This window comes from Ruditapes philippinarum, unplaced genomic scaffold, assembly GCF_026571515.1.
Source record: "Ruditapes philippinarum isolate M1 unplaced genomic scaffold, ASM2657151v2 ctg2488_1_1_1_1, whole genome shotgun sequence".
Classification (NCBI taxonomy): domain Eukaryota; kingdom Metazoa; phylum Mollusca; class Bivalvia; order Venerida; family Veneridae; genus Ruditapes; species Ruditapes philippinarum.
This window is the reverse complement of record NW_026863672.1, coordinates 7,978-26,433: the sequence shown is the minus strand read 5'-3', so window position 1 is coordinate 26,433 and position 18,456 is coordinate 7,978. Positions and strand designations below refer to the sequence as shown.

At 31.7% G+C, this 18,456-nt stretch overlaps 1 protein-coding gene and 1 long non-coding RNA gene across 2 annotated transcripts; one reads left to right on the top strand and one right to left on the bottom strand.

The window, feature by feature from the left end:
* Positions 1-294: 294 nt before the first annotated feature.
* LOC132722933 (uncharacterized) lies at positions 295-1,755 on the top strand. The gene is made up of 3 exons (XR_009624682.1): positions 295-309; positions 729-911; positions 1,619-1,755. It is a non-coding gene; the product is annotated as an uncharacterized LOC132722933 (long non-coding RNA).
* A 12,695-nt stretch (positions 1,756-14,450) lies between these two features.
* LOC132722932 (uncharacterized) lies at positions 14,451-17,804 on the bottom strand. The gene has a single exon (XM_060707556.1). The coding sequence runs from the start codon at positions 17,802-17,804 to the stop codon at positions 15,714-15,716; it is 2,091 nt and encodes a 696-aa protein (XP_060563539.1). The 3' UTR covers positions 14,451-15,713.
* Positions 17,805-18,456: the final 652 nt, after the last annotated feature.

The following is an 18,456-nucleotide window of genomic DNA, read 5'->3' as shown; positions in this document are numbered from 1 at the left end:
TCCGTATAAGTACAAATACTAATAACTGGCCATTGTGGCAAATTATAACAATTATGCCACATTTTCTCTGCTTATTAATTTTCCAAGCCTGTGGGAAAATGAGTGTTTAAATAAAGCTCTGATAATAAGCTGAAGTAATTGCAATTTGTGTTGTATGTAAATGGTCAAAAATATTTTTTTTTCTATCAAAGATCATAACAAAATCATCGTTCTTTAAGCTTTCGGTTACATTGCTATTCAGTCTTAAAAATAGGGACCTATTATATAACATTGGAATACATCTTCTTAAGAAAATGTTACATGTTTTAGGTAAGAATATGTCTCATATATTTACTTTTAGAATCACAACTTTGTCATCCAATAGCATTGAAAATGGTTTTGTTATTACATTTATGTTCCGAAAATTTTCGGAATAACTAAATTTAAAGATAAATGTACGAAAAGTTTTAAAATCATGTTTTTATTGCTATGTTATGTTAGGTTATGTTATCTTATACATTCAATATTCACACATATGACACATACTCTATTTATTTTCTAGATTGTTATCTCGTTTTCTAGCTTTATTTAAAAAATGAGACATAACAAGGTGAAACAATAACATTATCAGATAATTTAAATTTCTTCTAAACAAGTTTATATATGATTTTAATGTTAAATATATGTATTTTACAAATATACGCAGAGCGGGCCAAGGACATGAATTCCATGCATTTTAATTTCTACAGTATTTGTTGCTCTACTCGGACAACTAAAAATGATTGAAAGCAGTTGTGGATATGAACATATAAATCAAAATATCAGGATTCATGCAGGAAGAAAGAATACCTGAATGACATATTTACTGATCAATTTAATGATGGCGAACTCAAGTCGGAAGTGTTTCTAGAGAAGCTAGTGTCTACTTGCAGGTAGTGTATCATCCATATGTGGAATATATGTTTATCTTCATGGACCATTTGTTAAAAAATAAACTTATTCGGTGTCACATTTGTGTTTGATTATTTGCATGTTTTCTTTTTTTATTTGAATAAAATTATTATATGCCGACATTACAGCATTCCTGGTGGAGGAAGATCTCGGATGCTCCGCCTGGTATTATTTCTTGAACGTATCTTTTGTAGGCTGAATAGTTGCTAGATTCAGACCATTCTATAAAGGCAAATTTTTCAGTAAAGTGTCATGTTTCTATTGTGTTTAAAGTCTACAATAAAAACATGTTAAGTATTTTGTCACTTTGATGGATCGAAGTCAGTATACTGTGTTATTGCACTTTAATGAATACCTCAATTTAAAAAAAAATGAGATATCATACAAACCAACGTCCATTTAAACACTTCGTGGATATAACTTTAATATTCACACAATAGCTAGTGCCGAAACGTATCGCACTGAATATTCGATGTGACCGCTGTATTAACACATCTACAGATGTTTCTAAATTTACAATTTCACCATAAACATAATTAAATGTTGAAGTCTGCTTAAGCCGATGCTAGGGTGCGTTGAAAGTAACTTGCACTTTCCAGTAACGTCCATGATCAGACTCAATCAAACCGAGCATGCAACATTTTCAGCTTTGTCGTTCTTGGCATTCTCTTTATTTTTCTTCGTGTAGCAATTACGCTGAATACTCCAAATGTGGCAATTGTACTGCCAAACACGTGTGTCATGAGGAACAAGATAGATTAAAGGAAATCCTGGTTGAAAGATGGTCAATCTACTGTGACGATGACCAGCCATCAAGTTGGCTAATATCAAATATCACTATTTTATAAAAGATGATTATAATGATAATCATAATGATATGGTTACATAGACAGTGAAGATAAATGATCTCTACTGAAAACTTTTATATGAAATAAAGTGTAATGTTGTAGTGATTAATGCTTCCGAGGGATCACACTTTTTCCAGATTCTCTTACTTCATAAAGGCAGGTGTCAAGTGTTGTGTGGCATCTGTAATAAGCTGCCCCGTACTTTACTTCAATGTTGTTATATTTGGGCCTTCGGGATCATTGATTCTAACACTTTAAGTGTTGAAAATTAAGTACCACCCAAGCCGGTGATATGGGACGTGAGGAATGTTGCAATTTTTCATCATCCCTCATGTACGGCCTCAATCAAACCGAGTCTGCAGTTTTCATGTATTTTTATTGTAGTAGAGGCTTCCGAGGGTTCACACTTAATCCAGGTTTTTATTAAGTACTGTATGAACAAACTCGTTAACGATTTATTCATTACAACTTTAAACAGCACAATGTCATTTTTAATTAGTAGAAACAATCCTTTAATGATTAAATATTTTTGACAAAAATGTTATAACTGTTTAATCCTCTGTATTTAAGTATTTCAAGATGGATTAAGTTACAATGCCTCGTGTGGATCCACGTTTAGGACAACGCTACATTCTTGCCTACCTCCACAGCCTCCCGAGTATAGTAGCAAAGTATAGACGTCTCTGTCTGCTCTAGATGGCGAATACAGAAAGTAAGTGCCACACGTATCATATCCCTTTATACATTTCCTTATTCGCTGGTACACACGACTAACGTGTATGGAATTCTTATGTAGTCATTATACTTTATTAACTTAAAGTACAATACTGAATTGTATTGGCCACAAACGTTAATTGGACAAAGGAGTTTTGAAAAGGTTTTGCATTAATAAAATCAGTAGTCGACACAATAACACAAAACGACCTTTTTGACAGAACTTAAAAGCTTTTAAAAGTACTATTTTGGTTTGATATGTACTTTTTTGGCTCGAAAAAATGAAAACAATGATGCTATATTTAGTAGAAAAATGATTTGATATAAAGTTTGGACGAACTGTGAAAAAAAGATGCTATATTGATACAAAGACTGGATACACATATTATTTCTAACTATTGCATTCTGTTTACACCGGTGATAAGGGGGTGGACGGTAGCATGTATTTCCATCAACCTTCATGAACAGACTCAATCAAACCGAGCGTTTTATTTATATTGCAGAATACCAGTGGGGCAAACGCTTTAAAGTTGTGAAATTAATACATTTGTTTAAAATTAATAACAACTTTGACCTGATTAGAACAATAAAGATGGTAAGAAATTTATACACCTGTCTGAAAGAACTTTCAAGAGGTATTTTGGTAATTAAGGTAGAAAGTGAAACAATTTATATCACTGATAGAGTCGGTAGGGATAATTTAACGTTATTCAGACTATTTTGTTATCTTTATTAGTATGTACTATCTGTATGTTTATATTTCAAATTTAGATTGGGCTGATAATATACTACTTAACTTTTGCTAAGCACCATAATTTAATTGCTATAGTATTAAGTTTAAAAAGATTTCTTTCAAAATCTGATTTGCAATGTTTTGAGATAGTCCTGTGACATGAATTCGTGTTGAGACGTACCGGCTACATGATACACACGCCAGGAGGCATGCTAGAGGTCGGCAAAGGATCACAACACCAGCTTAGAATCGGTTTCTGGTCGTAAAGGCACGTCGTACAAGGTTTTCGGCAGCAACTTCTCTTCGAAAACACCTTGCTTATGCTGCGGGTGTCCGTGTTTCCACGCAGGCGATATACGTAGAAGGCTGCATGAAGGTAATTTGCAGCCGTTAAGACTTTGCATACGTGTCCTGTTGACGCGACGACAACGCTATGCCCGTTTGGAATAGACCATGGAGCAGACACGGTTGACCATGCAAACTGGAGATATGTTCCGTTCACTGATGAGTCCAGGTTATGCCTTTACTTCACAAATAGGCGTGCTAGAATCTTGAGAAGACGATGTTAAAGGTTTCAGGCTGCAAATATTGCTGTGCATGACCGCTACGGAGGTTGATCAGTTATGGTGTGGGGAGGCATTAGCTGGGACGGACGAACCGACCTTGTTGTTCTAAATAGAGGCACATTGATAATCCGGCGGTAAAAAGACGACGTCATAGACAGCCACTTTAGGTTGTATGCTGAAGCATTCGGCGATCAGTCTATTCTAAATGCTCGTCCCCATATGACCAGGGTGGTCCAGGACTACCTAGAGAGGAATTCTATTGAGCGCATGGACTGGCCATCTGACTTAAATTGAATAAAGCTGATAAGAATGACTGCAGGTAAGAATTTCAGCTCGTCAGCTGCAAACTAGAACCATACAGGTGCTTGGAGCCATATTGGTCCACGAATGGGCAGGCATAACCGTCAGAACGATCAGAAACCTGATCTGGAGAATGAGAAGGCGCTGCCAAGCTGACATTGATGGTCACAGGTCATACACACGGCATTAAGGCTAAAACTATAAACACAAAATCCATTTTAACAAATTTGGAAAACACGCTGCATGTTCATAAAACTTCATAGAGGGGGCTATTTCTCTTCTCTAGCATAAAATCAGTTTAAAACTCTTTTATAGGGCTAAATTCGTCCTGCTTCTTGATAAAAGTGTCAATCAACAGTTAAAACCTTCCGCACGGAGTTTATGAAATAATCCTAAAATCCTAAAAAATATACACTCAAACATATGATGCTTAGCAAAAGTTGATTAGTATAATTGTTAGTCAGTTAATATGATACAAAATAAGGGTATTTATTCATTAAGAACGGCAATTAAAGCTAAATTGAAACACGCACTTACAATTATCAAACTTCTAAGTTTAGAACATCAAAACTCTAGCGGTGGCCTTGTGGCTAGGTTGTCTGCCGCCCAGCCCAAGAATCGTAGGTTCAAGCTCTATTCAGATCATGAACATGTTTTCAAATATAACGCTTGTACTGGTTCTATTTATTGTTTAAATGAATACAGAAATTTGAAGTTTGTATTTATTCTAGTAAAATAGAAAAAGAAAGTAGTTTATTTGGAAAGATATATATATTTAAAAAATCTAAACAATCTTATGTTTTTGTAGTGTCGTGCAACATGCATTCAGCTGTAGCCTAACTGGTATTCTTAAGAACGACAATATTAACTGCGCTCAACATGGCAAGATACCTTATTAGTTAACTGGCTTGAAGTCTCGTCAGGATGGGGAATGCTATTTTACATAGATAAGGAGCAAGTTAAAACGTTACATGTATTTATTAATGAACATATTGTAGTTATACTGTTTCTTTCTGTATATATTTTCATAAATAATTTTCAGATTGATTGGAATATTTTAAACAATATATTTAAAATAATTTTTTAAAAAGGAACCTTGTCGTTTATAAAATCTTAATTTAGAAAAAATGTAGATTTAATAGATCTGTCAAGCACAGTTAGTTTTTGTAACATATAATAATTGAATCATTGTTGTTTGTTTTTGTTTCACATAGAATATGAGATGCTAAGACGAAAAATCAACAGTTGATATGGTTGACTTTTAACAGCAAACAATCATTGCCATGAAAAAATCTGTAGTTCTTACTTTTGTGATTCAATTTCATCACATTAAAATAAAAATATGTATAAATAGGCTTGGTATTTCTTGGAAAATGTCACGGTCAAAATCATGCTCGCCTTGCTTCTTTATCATATACTAAGCAAATGTGGTAAAGTTATTGTCACAATCATTTTTTTAAAGTGACCGTCGTCATCTTTTATCTATTTGCTGTCCTTGTTGGGGGCTAAAACGCTGATCTTCATTGTTAATTTTTACGGACATACTTAACACCATAAATATTTTGACAATAATAAATATAGTTCAATTTTGCTGACTGCAGAGTGCATTTAAATATTTTTTAAACACCTGACCTGCAAATGATTATTTACACTACGCGCTCGATATCTATCTGTATACCAACAACTTACACGTGATCTATGAAATTTAAAAAATATATTTACAAATGTCAACAAAGCTTAGCTATGTTTACAGAATGCAGTCCTCGATTACATCAAATCACACATGGACAAATTTTGGTGAGGGTGATAAAATTATATTTGTAATTTAATACATGCTCGCTTTTTTTTGAAGATAATGGGCGTAATTATCTTAAAGGCGTAAAAGAAAATTTTGTAAAAACAAGTTAATAATTTTATTTTTGTCTAACAAGAATATAGTACTGACTGTTTCTTCAGTGTCAACCCGAATTAGTTCAACATAAAGAAGATGATTGGTACAATAACAATCTTAAGTTATTTAAGAGGTATTGAAAATCGTTTAGGAAAGACCTAGTTACGAATTTCATGCGACATAGAGAGAGTGTACGAGGAAGATATCTAACTTACACATTGTCATGTTATTGGCTTGCGCAATGGCTGATGATTACGGGTCAGATGGCGTTATATCTCAAACACATGCTCACATGCACAATGGTTATTTTTTAACACGGCGCACATATTTGCAAGATCTTTTATCAATGTTTTGCTTTTAACGACCTTATGCCCACTAAAGTGTATCTTTTGAGTGCAAAGGTAAAAGTCAAAATAATGCTTTACACTTTGCCTTGATCGTGTTCAAATTTATACTTTACTATGCAAAAAGCATTTGTTGCTGGCACAATTTCACGTGGTGTTTGCTCCTTAGCATATATTCAATATGAATTCATTTGTTTTAAATATATGCTAGTAGTTCAATAGAGCTGTTGAAAACATTGGAAAGAAAATTTGTCCATGTAAGAACTCCAAATAACTTCAATGGAATATCATTTTGTACGTAAATTATGGTTATTCTAACATTAACGACAATTATATGGTAATCGCTTCAGCTAATTGTCAGCAAAGTTCCAAATGTCATATCTCGGAATAAATGGACGGGATAAAAGGTTAAAGGTATTCAAAAATGAATAAGGCCCTATTAGAGTTCACTGGAGAAGTTTAAACATTTTAATGGGAAATAAATTCTTGTGAATTTTCTGGTTATGCAGTCTTAGACGGTAGTTTGCACTGAACAGCACCGTCCAAGAACAGGCTCAATCAAACCGAACCTGCAACATTTTCAATTATGCCGTGTTGGACTTTCTTTAGGGATTCTGTTTTTCTCTATTTTAGAATTACTTTTCCTTTCTGTCATGTTACATAGTTAATATTTTCAGTCAATTTTTTAGCTTAAATCGTTTACCCATACATGCACAGTGCGGTAACTGAGAGGAGCAGGTATTAGTTACTGAACTACCATTATTTCCTGGATTGACGACAGGGGAAGGGGTAATGATGGAAAGATATTCAGATACTCGTTCAACTAACTTGTATTATAATATAAGGACTACGGGAAATGTTTATTTTTACTTTTTTCCTACGATACAAAAAGAGAAAGAACATCCAAGCACTAGGCAATCTGAGTAACGCTTCCCCGTACACATCAGATAGATATTGTGTCGATGTTCTTTCTATTAATTATACCATTATGCTACTCTGCAATCTTGGTAATAACTTAATTTCCCATGTTGAATTTATAAAATATGTACGTTTAATTATAATTAATAACTAGTAACTGAAGAAATTTATGATTATTATCTTATTGTAATTAGTATATTTATGAATTCACCATGCGGTTAGGAAATAACGTTTAAAATAAAGCTGTTTTAATGAAAAAAATAAATAAATACAGCTGTTGTATTTAAAAGTGGATAACGTTAACGATCACAACTATATTTCAATTCAGCACGTTGCAGTGTACACACAAGCTTTTCTGATTCATTTCCGGTCTTCAGAAATAAATGGAAATATTTAAGTTATATTTGAATATATATCGAGAAAATGCTGTTTCTTTTAGGCCAGTTTTTATGTGTATAAATTTGTTATATTTCAAATATTTTCAGAATCACGCCTTTATTTTTGACATAATTTATTTAAATATTTTTGGAAAAATTAATATATAGATATCTGTAGATAAATAACTATTTTAAGTTTTTATTGCTATGTAACATAAAATAGAGTGTAGATTTATTTAGATTAAACATATCCATTTCCCAAATCTATACATTTAAGTATTTACATTTATAATTAAGATATTCTTCGCTAGATTTGTATCTTTGTAAAAAAATAAAGATATGACATCACATAGTAAAATAATAAACTTGCGCTTTACTATGTACACATTTCATTCAGTATCATATATAGCCATCATCAATCAGAATAACTTTTGACTCGGTTGTTACATCTACATTTTACAAGCTAAGTCAGTATTAATTTGGACGTAATATGAATGAAAGCTTCATCTGAAATCAAGTGGTTACCTGAAATATGATAGTGACCTTCAAGTCATTATGACCTTAAAAGTGTTTAAAGCTATTTATGTCAACATTTCAATTTGTTGTATCTTTGCCTGAAAAAGTTTTCTCTGTTTGATAATTTTCAAGAATAACAACTACACTTTGAAATTGAAATGGCCATTTAATAATAAATGAAGAAAAAACATATAATACAATGTTTGATATGAAAGTTATCAAACTAACATAAAATTGTGAAATGGCCATTTAATAATAAATGACATATACACATATAAAACAATGCTGATATGAAAGTTAAAATATAACTTAAAATTGTATACAAAGCAAGCAAACATTTCTGAAAAATGTATATAAAATTATATACACACATATCCCGAAAAATTATCAAAGGTTTGGTTCTAAGAATATTGCCACAAATTGTGTAAAACACAATTCCCCCAACCAAAAAGCTATATATTTGCTGTCTTTGATTAATAAAAAACATTTTTGTTTATATATTTTCTTAATTTAATTTATCAGCTTTATAACAGGAGCATATGTGTGTGACAAACTCCTAATTTTTATTAATTATGATTTTTAAGAATATTTAAACAATATAACAATACACAATGATATATGTGGCTGCAATGTAAATGTCAAAGATAAGTTTTTAACCGCTTACTTATGTGTTTGGTATTTAACAGTAATATTATGATAAAAAATTTGCAGAAATGTGAATTACATTTTATTTCATCGTCAAATTATTTTCTGATGGTGTTTTCATTACATTTTGACTTCATAGAAACAATTTATATATTAGCTTTAGAGATTTGTTTATTTTGTTTTGTAAATGAAATATAAATTACTATTACTATTTGAAAATACCACAAGTACATTCTCAATTTGGATATAGAACAAATGCTTGAAACATTTCATATTTTTACACTTTAACATTTTTAGAATACAGTTATACATAGTGCTATAGTGATCCCCTTGTGTATTGTATCCAATGTTTTACTTTCAACATCCCCCTTTCCTCATGACTGATAATGAATAATTTATAGGGATGATAATCAATAAAACAGTCAGCTGAACAAGATAGCCGGCAGAGCTAAAAATAATAAGAATAAAACACATCTAATAAAATTTGCATTTGTAATATTTTCCAGGCAGGTCCAGCTGTAGTTAAATATAGTGTCATTTCTGCTGGTTGTATTAATGTTAGATACAATTACCAGTTTGATTTTAAATACAGAAATCCATGGCTTTCTAAGCCATTGTAGTTCATTATAATATCTTTATTTTTATATATTTGACAAACTTTGATTTGAGACTCATAATATATTTAAAGATTTGCTGATTGTTAATATCAAAGATTTAAAGATTTTTAAAATCAAAGACTTCATGTTGGACACATTTACCTTCCATAATTATAGTGTAAATATTTCCCACTCTCTCCATACATATATGTAAGCTGGTATGTTGTTACGGGAATGGACATCCTTCATCATTTTTTCTTTATTTTTGTATATTGACCACCCCACAACTTAGGTCATATGGCGTTGAACAGGAAACAGGATATATTTCAACTTTACAAACTTAAAGCAATATCAGGGGTAAAAAATACTTCTCCTAAGAAATGCGTAGACACTAGTTATTCAAACCAATTAAGTGTTCTCTTTCAATCACACAGAGATAAAAGATGGCGGCAATTCTGATGCCTCAACCTTTAAAGATATTTTCCCAGCAACAAGGGGGCCTTCATCATGCAGATTGAAAATCTTCAAAATTAACTTGATATTTTCATAGCATTTATCTTTTGTAGAAAAAACTGTTGAAATGCCCCATCATTGATTAAATGATTAGAACATGCTAACTTTTTGTCCTTGTCAGCCTGTCTGATGAAACATTTGACATTTTAATTCTATATGTAGAGGCTTCAGACTTATTATCAACAAGCCTCTGGATAAGACATACTGATATGCATGTTTGACCTTTACCTTTTTGTAAACTTAAAACCGCCGTAACAATGGAAGGTTCAAAATTCAGGAAATATAACTTTAAGAGACCAATTAAACCTCAGTAAGAAAAGGAAACATTTTTTATGATATTCAAAAGATGCTTTTACATTGAGAAAATAGCATTGGATGTAAAAGTATCTGAACTTCTATGTACTAATAAAAAGCAAAAATAACAAAGAACTGACAGAACTCATAGACCTTTTTGGGGGCTAAATGGGCCTTTAACAATATGTCTACTTTGGATATATTTATTTGTACAAAGTGTGTTCAATGATACAATTTAGATTCTAGTTCGTCAAGGCAGCTTTTAAGGTTGAACAAGTGAATTTTACAAACTGTTTTAGTTTTTTATAAGCACTTGTATATATACGTAGAATTGTAAAAAATCAAATAATTTTAGTAATATTTATATTTATATTTAGTTATATTTCCAATTTTTGTTCTATTTCTTGTATTTGATGATAAGATATATTACTATTGTAATTCACTGAATTCTGGTAACATGGTATAAAATAATGTGATAAAGAATATGTAATAGAAAGAGCACCGAAACACGAGGCTATCTGATTTGTACGAGGGGGCGTAGCCTGCACTCCAGTTACCGCACTGTGCATGTATATGTATACGATTTAACTCTGACACTTTTTCAACAGAAAGGTCCCCAAACTATGATACAATTGAAATATATAGGGGTACAGTAAGGTTAGAATAATTAAACTGGTATTCAAATTACTAACCCATTCCTGACTCTTCCGTATTTTATTGTTTTTTTTTGTGGGGGATGGAAGAGAATTTTTGAATATTTGAGTCACAAAATAAGTCAATTTCGGGTAAAAAAAATGCCCATTAGATTAACAAATATTGAAACCCCTGGTAACAGTAATTAAAAATTCCAAGGTTAATGTAGGACTAGTCTGTTTCATAATGTTGACAATGTTATTATGAGTTCTTGCTTTGCTCAATAGAGAAAATGAAATATTTTTTTATCATAGAAAGCATCAATATAAATAATAGAAAATTGTTTATGAAAAATATAGAAAATTTTACATAGTATTTAAAAGCACCATGCCTCCATGGCACCATTAATGCAAATTTTCATGAAAATGTTATTAAAATAACGTAAAGTGATATCAATTAAAAAATAGCAAACTACGCTTTCAATCCACATACATTAACAAAACGAGATTAAAATATGCAAAGAATATCCTATACTGTGTTTGAAACGCAACAGAAATATAGTGATATATACTGTAAAATCAGAATCCCACATCAGATAAAATATTCCTTGAATCTTGAATTGTTTTATTTAATTTTTTTTCTTAAAATATTTTTGGCTTATCTGGACGCTTGGAAATGCTTGAAAAGGTTTATATTATAAGTTGTCAATGTGAATCATGTAAATTTACTTATTGAATAACAATCTAGGAAAATACACCTTAAATTCTATGAAAATTATGTTTTGTTTTGTATAATCAATAATGATGTAGATTTATGTGTTAAGTTACATTTGTGTCATAAAACATGACGTTGTTAAGGTATCTTTGTGATTTGTTATATTTTGTCATTTGTCTGTGTAATTTAATGTTCTGTTCTATATCATGTTTTATCAGAGAAAATATCAAGTATAATTTGTTTTGTTGTGATTAATTATTCTGTTTAGGCTGATTGGAAAATAATGAATTGGCAGCAAAGACATATTTTGTGTACTTTTAAGATATGTTAACATTTTTGTGCAAAAGAAAAGAAAATCAAAACCCCAAAGAACAAAAGCAAGTACAGTTTTTTAACATTGTATAATCGTCAAGCAAAACTGTTGGCTATGCACATCATTTGGAATTCCAGCTATTTTACTGTTCCCAATGCTGGATAGTAAAATAAAATCCTGGACATTATTATGATTTATTTATGTTTACTGAGGGGAACTATTCAGTGAGAGTCAATGCTAGAGTTAGCGTCTTATTCACCGACTGTAACCATAGTCCAGAAGACATGTATACAGTTTTAAACAAGGGGTGTCACTGACAATCCACTGACTGTACTTTGTTTGTTTGTTTCATTTTACGCCATCGTTTCTGGAGAGTTACACCAGTACTAAACTACCTTTCTCCGCGCTTAACTACCAAAGCATCTCCCAGAGGATCGAACCTACGCCAGAGAGGTAACTGGATTAGAAGTAATCGATTCTAACCCCTCGACCTAGGAGGCGGTTCCCAACTAAACTTAAAATATTTTAGATTTTTAGAATGATAAGGTAGCACATTTTGTTTGTTTATTGTTGTACGCAATAACGATTAAACAATATATCCTATTATAGATAAATTTTAATGTCTGTTAGGATATAAGAATGCAAACAGAAAAAATGTAAAAAAAAAAAAAAAAAAAAAAAAAAAAAAAAAAGCAAAAGCGCCCTTGTCTTGTCATAAAGAAACAAATGTTATCTCATCAGTCTAAGTTTTCTTCAGCTGTTGGTCTTGTACACCTCGATTTCGAGTTATCAAGTTTCTTTACCGGTCTTAGGCTAAAACCCGACCACCTCAATAGAAACATATTTATAAATGTGTGTAATACAATAAACGGACAACAGGAAATAGTACGATGAAAAAAGAATACAGTACAAATAAGCAAGTTTATTATTTACAAAAGAGATGAAAATATCTACAAATGGAAAAATGAAAATGAAATTAATTAAATAGATAAAAATAAATCAAAAAGTCCTACTCTTTAAAGTAAGTCTTAGAGTAACAAGTTGCAATAAAAAAGACACCTATCTCAAATTCCGTATTATCCTAACAATCTGCATGCTGGCTCTTGTGTTAAGTATTAGCCATTCTGATCTAACATCAGAATGAACCAAGTCACAAGAAGAATACGAAAAGAGGATACTCGCACGGTACGGTCTGAGCGATAAATCCTTTAACTCATGTTGCTCTCTACCCTCCTAGGTATAAGAGTCATCATAACTGGCATTTACTTCCGGTTATTAAATGTTCCTATCTGTCTTTGCCTTATCGTAACGGGTTCGTTCACTAGCATCGCTGATTATCGTCATATAGCCCTCCTTGTGTATCGTGTCGGGGTTGTAATCTACAGGCTTCCAGCTGCTATAATCATAATAATACCTCCGCTGGTTCTTATATTTAACGAAGTTAGGTGTCACTGCTTGTCATCGGATATCTCAATGCAATTAATTCTATTACAAATGTTACATAACAAGTTCTCAAGGAAATTTATAAATGACATATAAACTAGAGATAAATAAGAATCCCTAAAGAAACCCCAAAACAGGGCCCCAATTTAAAAATAATTAGGGTTGGGCGGGCTGGGTTTTGGATTGAGCCTGTTAAAGGGCGGTACTTTTTGGGCAAGTTCCCCTTTCCAGGGGGCCCCCTCTACCACCGGCAAACCCCAGTTTTTAAAAAAATTAACATTAATTGGAAAAATTTTGGGAAATTATGAAAACATCCGCATGGCCATTACATCATGGAACCTTCAATGTGACCATGTTAGTGCCATTCCATGAAAGTGAACAAATTGTTGAAATATGTTACATGAAATAAAGTAATGGCACAAACAAATAATTATAAAAACTACCTTGCAGCCAGTACAAATTTTTATTTTTTTACAATACAGTTTATGAATAAAATCGCATACATGAATTTAACAAGATGCATGACCGACAAAGAAAAATAACGGCGTTCCATATTTTGAATTTATATTAAAACACGTATACAATCTGACAATAGTGGCAACAAAGTGTTTGCATATACAATTTTAAAGTATTGTCATGTACAAAACTAGGGCAATTTTCCATCAATATTTGAAAAAAGCAAAAAAAAATGTACGGCAAATTGTAATGATGAAGACGGAATCATCAGCACTTCAGTAAAAAGCAAATACCAACATTTAAAAACCGCTGATTTTACGTGAATATGTATCATATGAAAATACAAAGCAAAAATTTAAAACTGCAAATATTCGGCAAAATCAACTCAAAATATATTTATTGAAAAATTAATATAGCGTCACTTACCTTGATCCATAGAGAAATTCACTTGCTAGGTTACCTAAGTAACTTTTGCAAAGAAATGCCTCTTTTTAAGGTCACCTGACTAAGAGTTGAACATTTGGAATGACAAGTTCTCTGCCATTTGTCATTATCCATAATTTCATTAAACAACTTTTACTTCTAAACCATATGGTGAATTTTGAACAAATTTGACAGTAATGATTCTTAAGTGGCCCTCTAAAAATAAATAAAATTATATTCACGGTTTGACGCATAAGTACATTGCAGATCACAAAAAAAGAGAGAAAAATAAAAAAATAGATTTTAAAAATATTTTCTTCTGGCACAGCCTGTTATTTTATCACTTAAATAATGCATTATAAAAACACTTATGTAATATCCATTTTAGTCTATGTACATGTACAAAACAATCACATGTTTAACATAAATAATAAATTATCTTTCTCACATCCTAATTTTACAGCCAGATATAAAAATGTCAAGCACATGATTAATTAAAATGTGTTTAGAATAAAGGATAGATTTCTTGAAATAATAAATGGGTTTATATACATATAGAATTCAAACATATTGTACATGTTTAACCATAGCAACAGTAAAGGCTAATGCTTATAAGTATTTACCCTTTCCATTTAGGAATGACTGAATGTTATTAAATATTTGTTTAACAAAATACATTTACACATAACTTATGATGTTTAGCAGTAATGTTCCTTTACTTTTTATGTCTCTTATTTATCATAATTTATAACTTTCTTATTTTCCATTAAGTGCTGACGGAATTGTATTAAATATTTCAAGTTTCTGGGGTTTTTATAATAACAAGAAATATTTTACATATATATAATATGCTGTTTAGTAGGACTGTTCCTTTACTTTTATATGTCACTCTTCCATCATAATTTATACTTGAGTTATTTCCACCTCTTTGTTGTACATTCTATACCCTGAAGTTTCCCATTACAGATAGAAGTGTGCAGATATGTATCTTTGCAGCATTGTTTCTCCTCCTTAGATTTAGAGACATCAAATAACACTGTAAGGCATCCCTTATTCTACCTTCTTGTTCCATACATTTTCCGAGAATATTTAAAGCTGTTTCCCGGTGTCCAAGGTCTGGTTCGGTTATTATGGTTCTGAGAAGATTTGAGAGAGCTGATTGTTTATCATTATTTCTTCCAAGATTGCTGTTAACCTTGTATTGTAGAAAGTAGAGGAAAGGAAGAGAATCCACCACAGCATTATCCATCCAGAAATCATCTTCTGTACGAAATGTTCTATCCTCTTGTGTAGATCTTACCATTTCATATCTGAGTTCTAATGCTCTATTTTATCATAATTTATAATTTTGTTATTTTCCATTTAGGGATGGCTGAATTTTATTTAATATTTACAGATTCTGTTATTTTTGTTGTTGTTTTTTTATAGCAAAAATCATATTAAATATTTATAATATGTTGTTAAGCAGGACTTTTTCTTTAGGTTTATATGTCACTCTTCCATCATAATTTATACTTGAGTTATGTCCACCTCTTTGTTGCACGTTCTATGCCCTGAAATTTCCTATTACAGATAGAAGTGTGCAGATATGCATCCTTGCAGCATTGTTTCTCTCCCTTAGATTCAGAGACATCGAATAACATTGTAGAGCATCCCTTACTCTACCTTCTTTTTCCATACACTTTCCGATAATATTTAAAGCTGTTTCTCGGTGTCCAAGGTTTTGCTCGGTTATTATGGTTCTGAGAAGATTTGAGAGAGCAGATTGTTTTTTGTTATGTCTCCCAAGATAGCTGTTAACCTTGTATTGTAGAAAGTAGAGATAAGGAAGAGAATCCATCACAGCATTATCCATCCAGGCGTCATCTTTTGTAAGGAATATTCTGTCCCCCGGTGTGGATCTTACCATTTCATATCGGAGTTCAGTGGGTACACAGTGAATTTCACATGGCAAAAATATGACACATGATGCTGTGGCATATTGTATGACATCTTCAGTATGATTGTCACATGTCGCAGAGAATCCTTGTTTTAGATGAATTCTTTCAAAGTTATAACAACCATAGGCTGGTTCAACAACTTGCAGATCATAACTTCCTTCAATCTCACTGAGAACCAGGTCAGCTTTTTGCATTTCGTGTACACAATATAAAATTGAAACCAATTTCAGTTTACTTGAAGCAACATCTATATTCAGACCAAGTGAAATGAGTTTGAGGGCATCAGCTGATACAGTGTTGTGCTGATTGATGTTGATGGAGGCCAGCAAAGATCCAAGGGTTGTACAGTAAATTGGAAACAAAAGTTGACAAGCTCTCTCAACCAATCCTTCACATTGATCATTTAATATCTTAGATATACAGTTTGTCAATGTCTGTACAGCTTCATTAGGACGTTTGTTTTTAACAGTGGAACTAATAAAAAGAAGTGAATTTAAAATTGTATTAGCTGTTTCAAGTAACAGAAATCCTGAAATGTATTCACTTGTCTTATATGGACATAAATTATAACACTTGAGATGAAGTCTAGACCCAAGATCATCACATTTAATACCAAGAAGTGCCACTCCTTCACTGTTGATTATGTTGTTGAGTAGTTCCAGGATATATGGTTTGACTACAGGTGATATCTTACCTCTCATCAAATTATACTCAGGTATGAAAAAATGTGGACAGTTTTCATTAATGATATTGTTATACAGGAGATATAAGCACAGTAATAGACAAGAAAGTAAATTGTTTTCTCTCCAGATATTTAAATGTGAATTGGCAATACATTTGAATAGTACAGTTTTACACATGTAACTGGAAATTACATCTTCAAACTGTGGCTTAATGTATGATTTTAAAATCATTTTCATCAAGACATAACAGCGAATCTGTGTTATATTCAAATTTAACATTAAACACCTTTCAGCTAAAGATGTTGATATTCTCCATTCAAGTTGCTCATGTTCACTCCCTCTACATCCAACAGGAACAACAAAGCATCCAGTTCTACTGCAATATTGTTTCATTTCAGCAGACGGCCAGTGAGCATCACCTTGTTGATCCAACCATTGTCTAGCTTGTTGCGGCCATGATTTACAGTGCAGAGCCAGCACATTGTCTGCATCAAGGTAACCATTTGGCCCTTGTTCAACTCTTGCTGGTCCATGTAATGGTAATTTGTCGAAATATCCAACAGACACTATCGATTGTTTTAGCAGTATTTTTCCTGTTCTGTCTCTGAAATAGTATTGATTAGATTCTCTATCAGCAGGAAGAGGAGCATCAGGTCTTAGCACTTGAAGTAAACAATATCCAGGAGATACAAAATTATCTTGAATCATCAAATAATTATGTACACCAGGTATCCATTTACACCAGTCTTGTATTACAGGAATATCATTAAAACAATAAAGTAGATCTATGTCTGACTCTATCCCTATGGTAGTTGTTCCTTCTGATTGACTCCCGAAATAGTTTACTGTAAAAACACTGTTTTTGTGTATTTTGTAAATCACATTTTCAATTGATTCTTTCAGAAGCATTGTTCTCCTCCTCTTCAGCACTATTCTCTCATCAACTCCTATATCAGATAATACTTCAGATAATCTCATTGACACAGTCTCGGTGTAATTTGGTCCTTGATACATTCTGTAAACATAATTTCTAAGATATCAATTTATTAAATCCTTTTTTAATTGATACTATTTGGTCAGATGATAATTGGTAATTATAATGTATTCAAAACAATTTTGCTTTTTTAAACGCACTTTCCAGTGTTTAATAATTAAGAAGTATATTTCATCAATTGTAAATTCTTGTTTTATTTATGGATGTGGTTTTAGTTGATGATTCTTTAAGCAGTAAGTCTGTATGAAATGAAGCTCATCATTGATCTGTTATATACATGTACTATTTTATTTTCTTATACTCTTAACATTACACGTTTTATTAGTATTTGAAATTGCCTTTTGTTTATATATGCAGTGAGGTTTATATATTACGGTAAAACATTTCTTTTATTCATTTTGCATTTGTAAATCAGAAATATTGGGTTTTTCTTTAGTAATTTAATTTCCTCTTTCCCTTTCAGTTTTAATTAGATAACTCTTTTATGAATGTTTATATATTTGACATTTATTTTCTTCCTTCGTTGAAGTTTTCTGTCTGAAGTCCATTGAAAGACAAACATAGGTTACATCATAGAAATGGGTCAATAATTGTAAAATTACTATAAAATTATCTCGGAAGTGGATGCTAGGCAGTCATTTACTTCCGGAGAATATTTAATGATAATTTTAA

Bases quoted from the DNA above. Each gene is read 5' to 3' on its own strand.
- LOC132722932 (XM_060707556.1), bottom strand. From the start codon at position 17,804: ATGTATCAAGGACCAAATTACACCGAGACTGTGTCAATGAGATTATCT.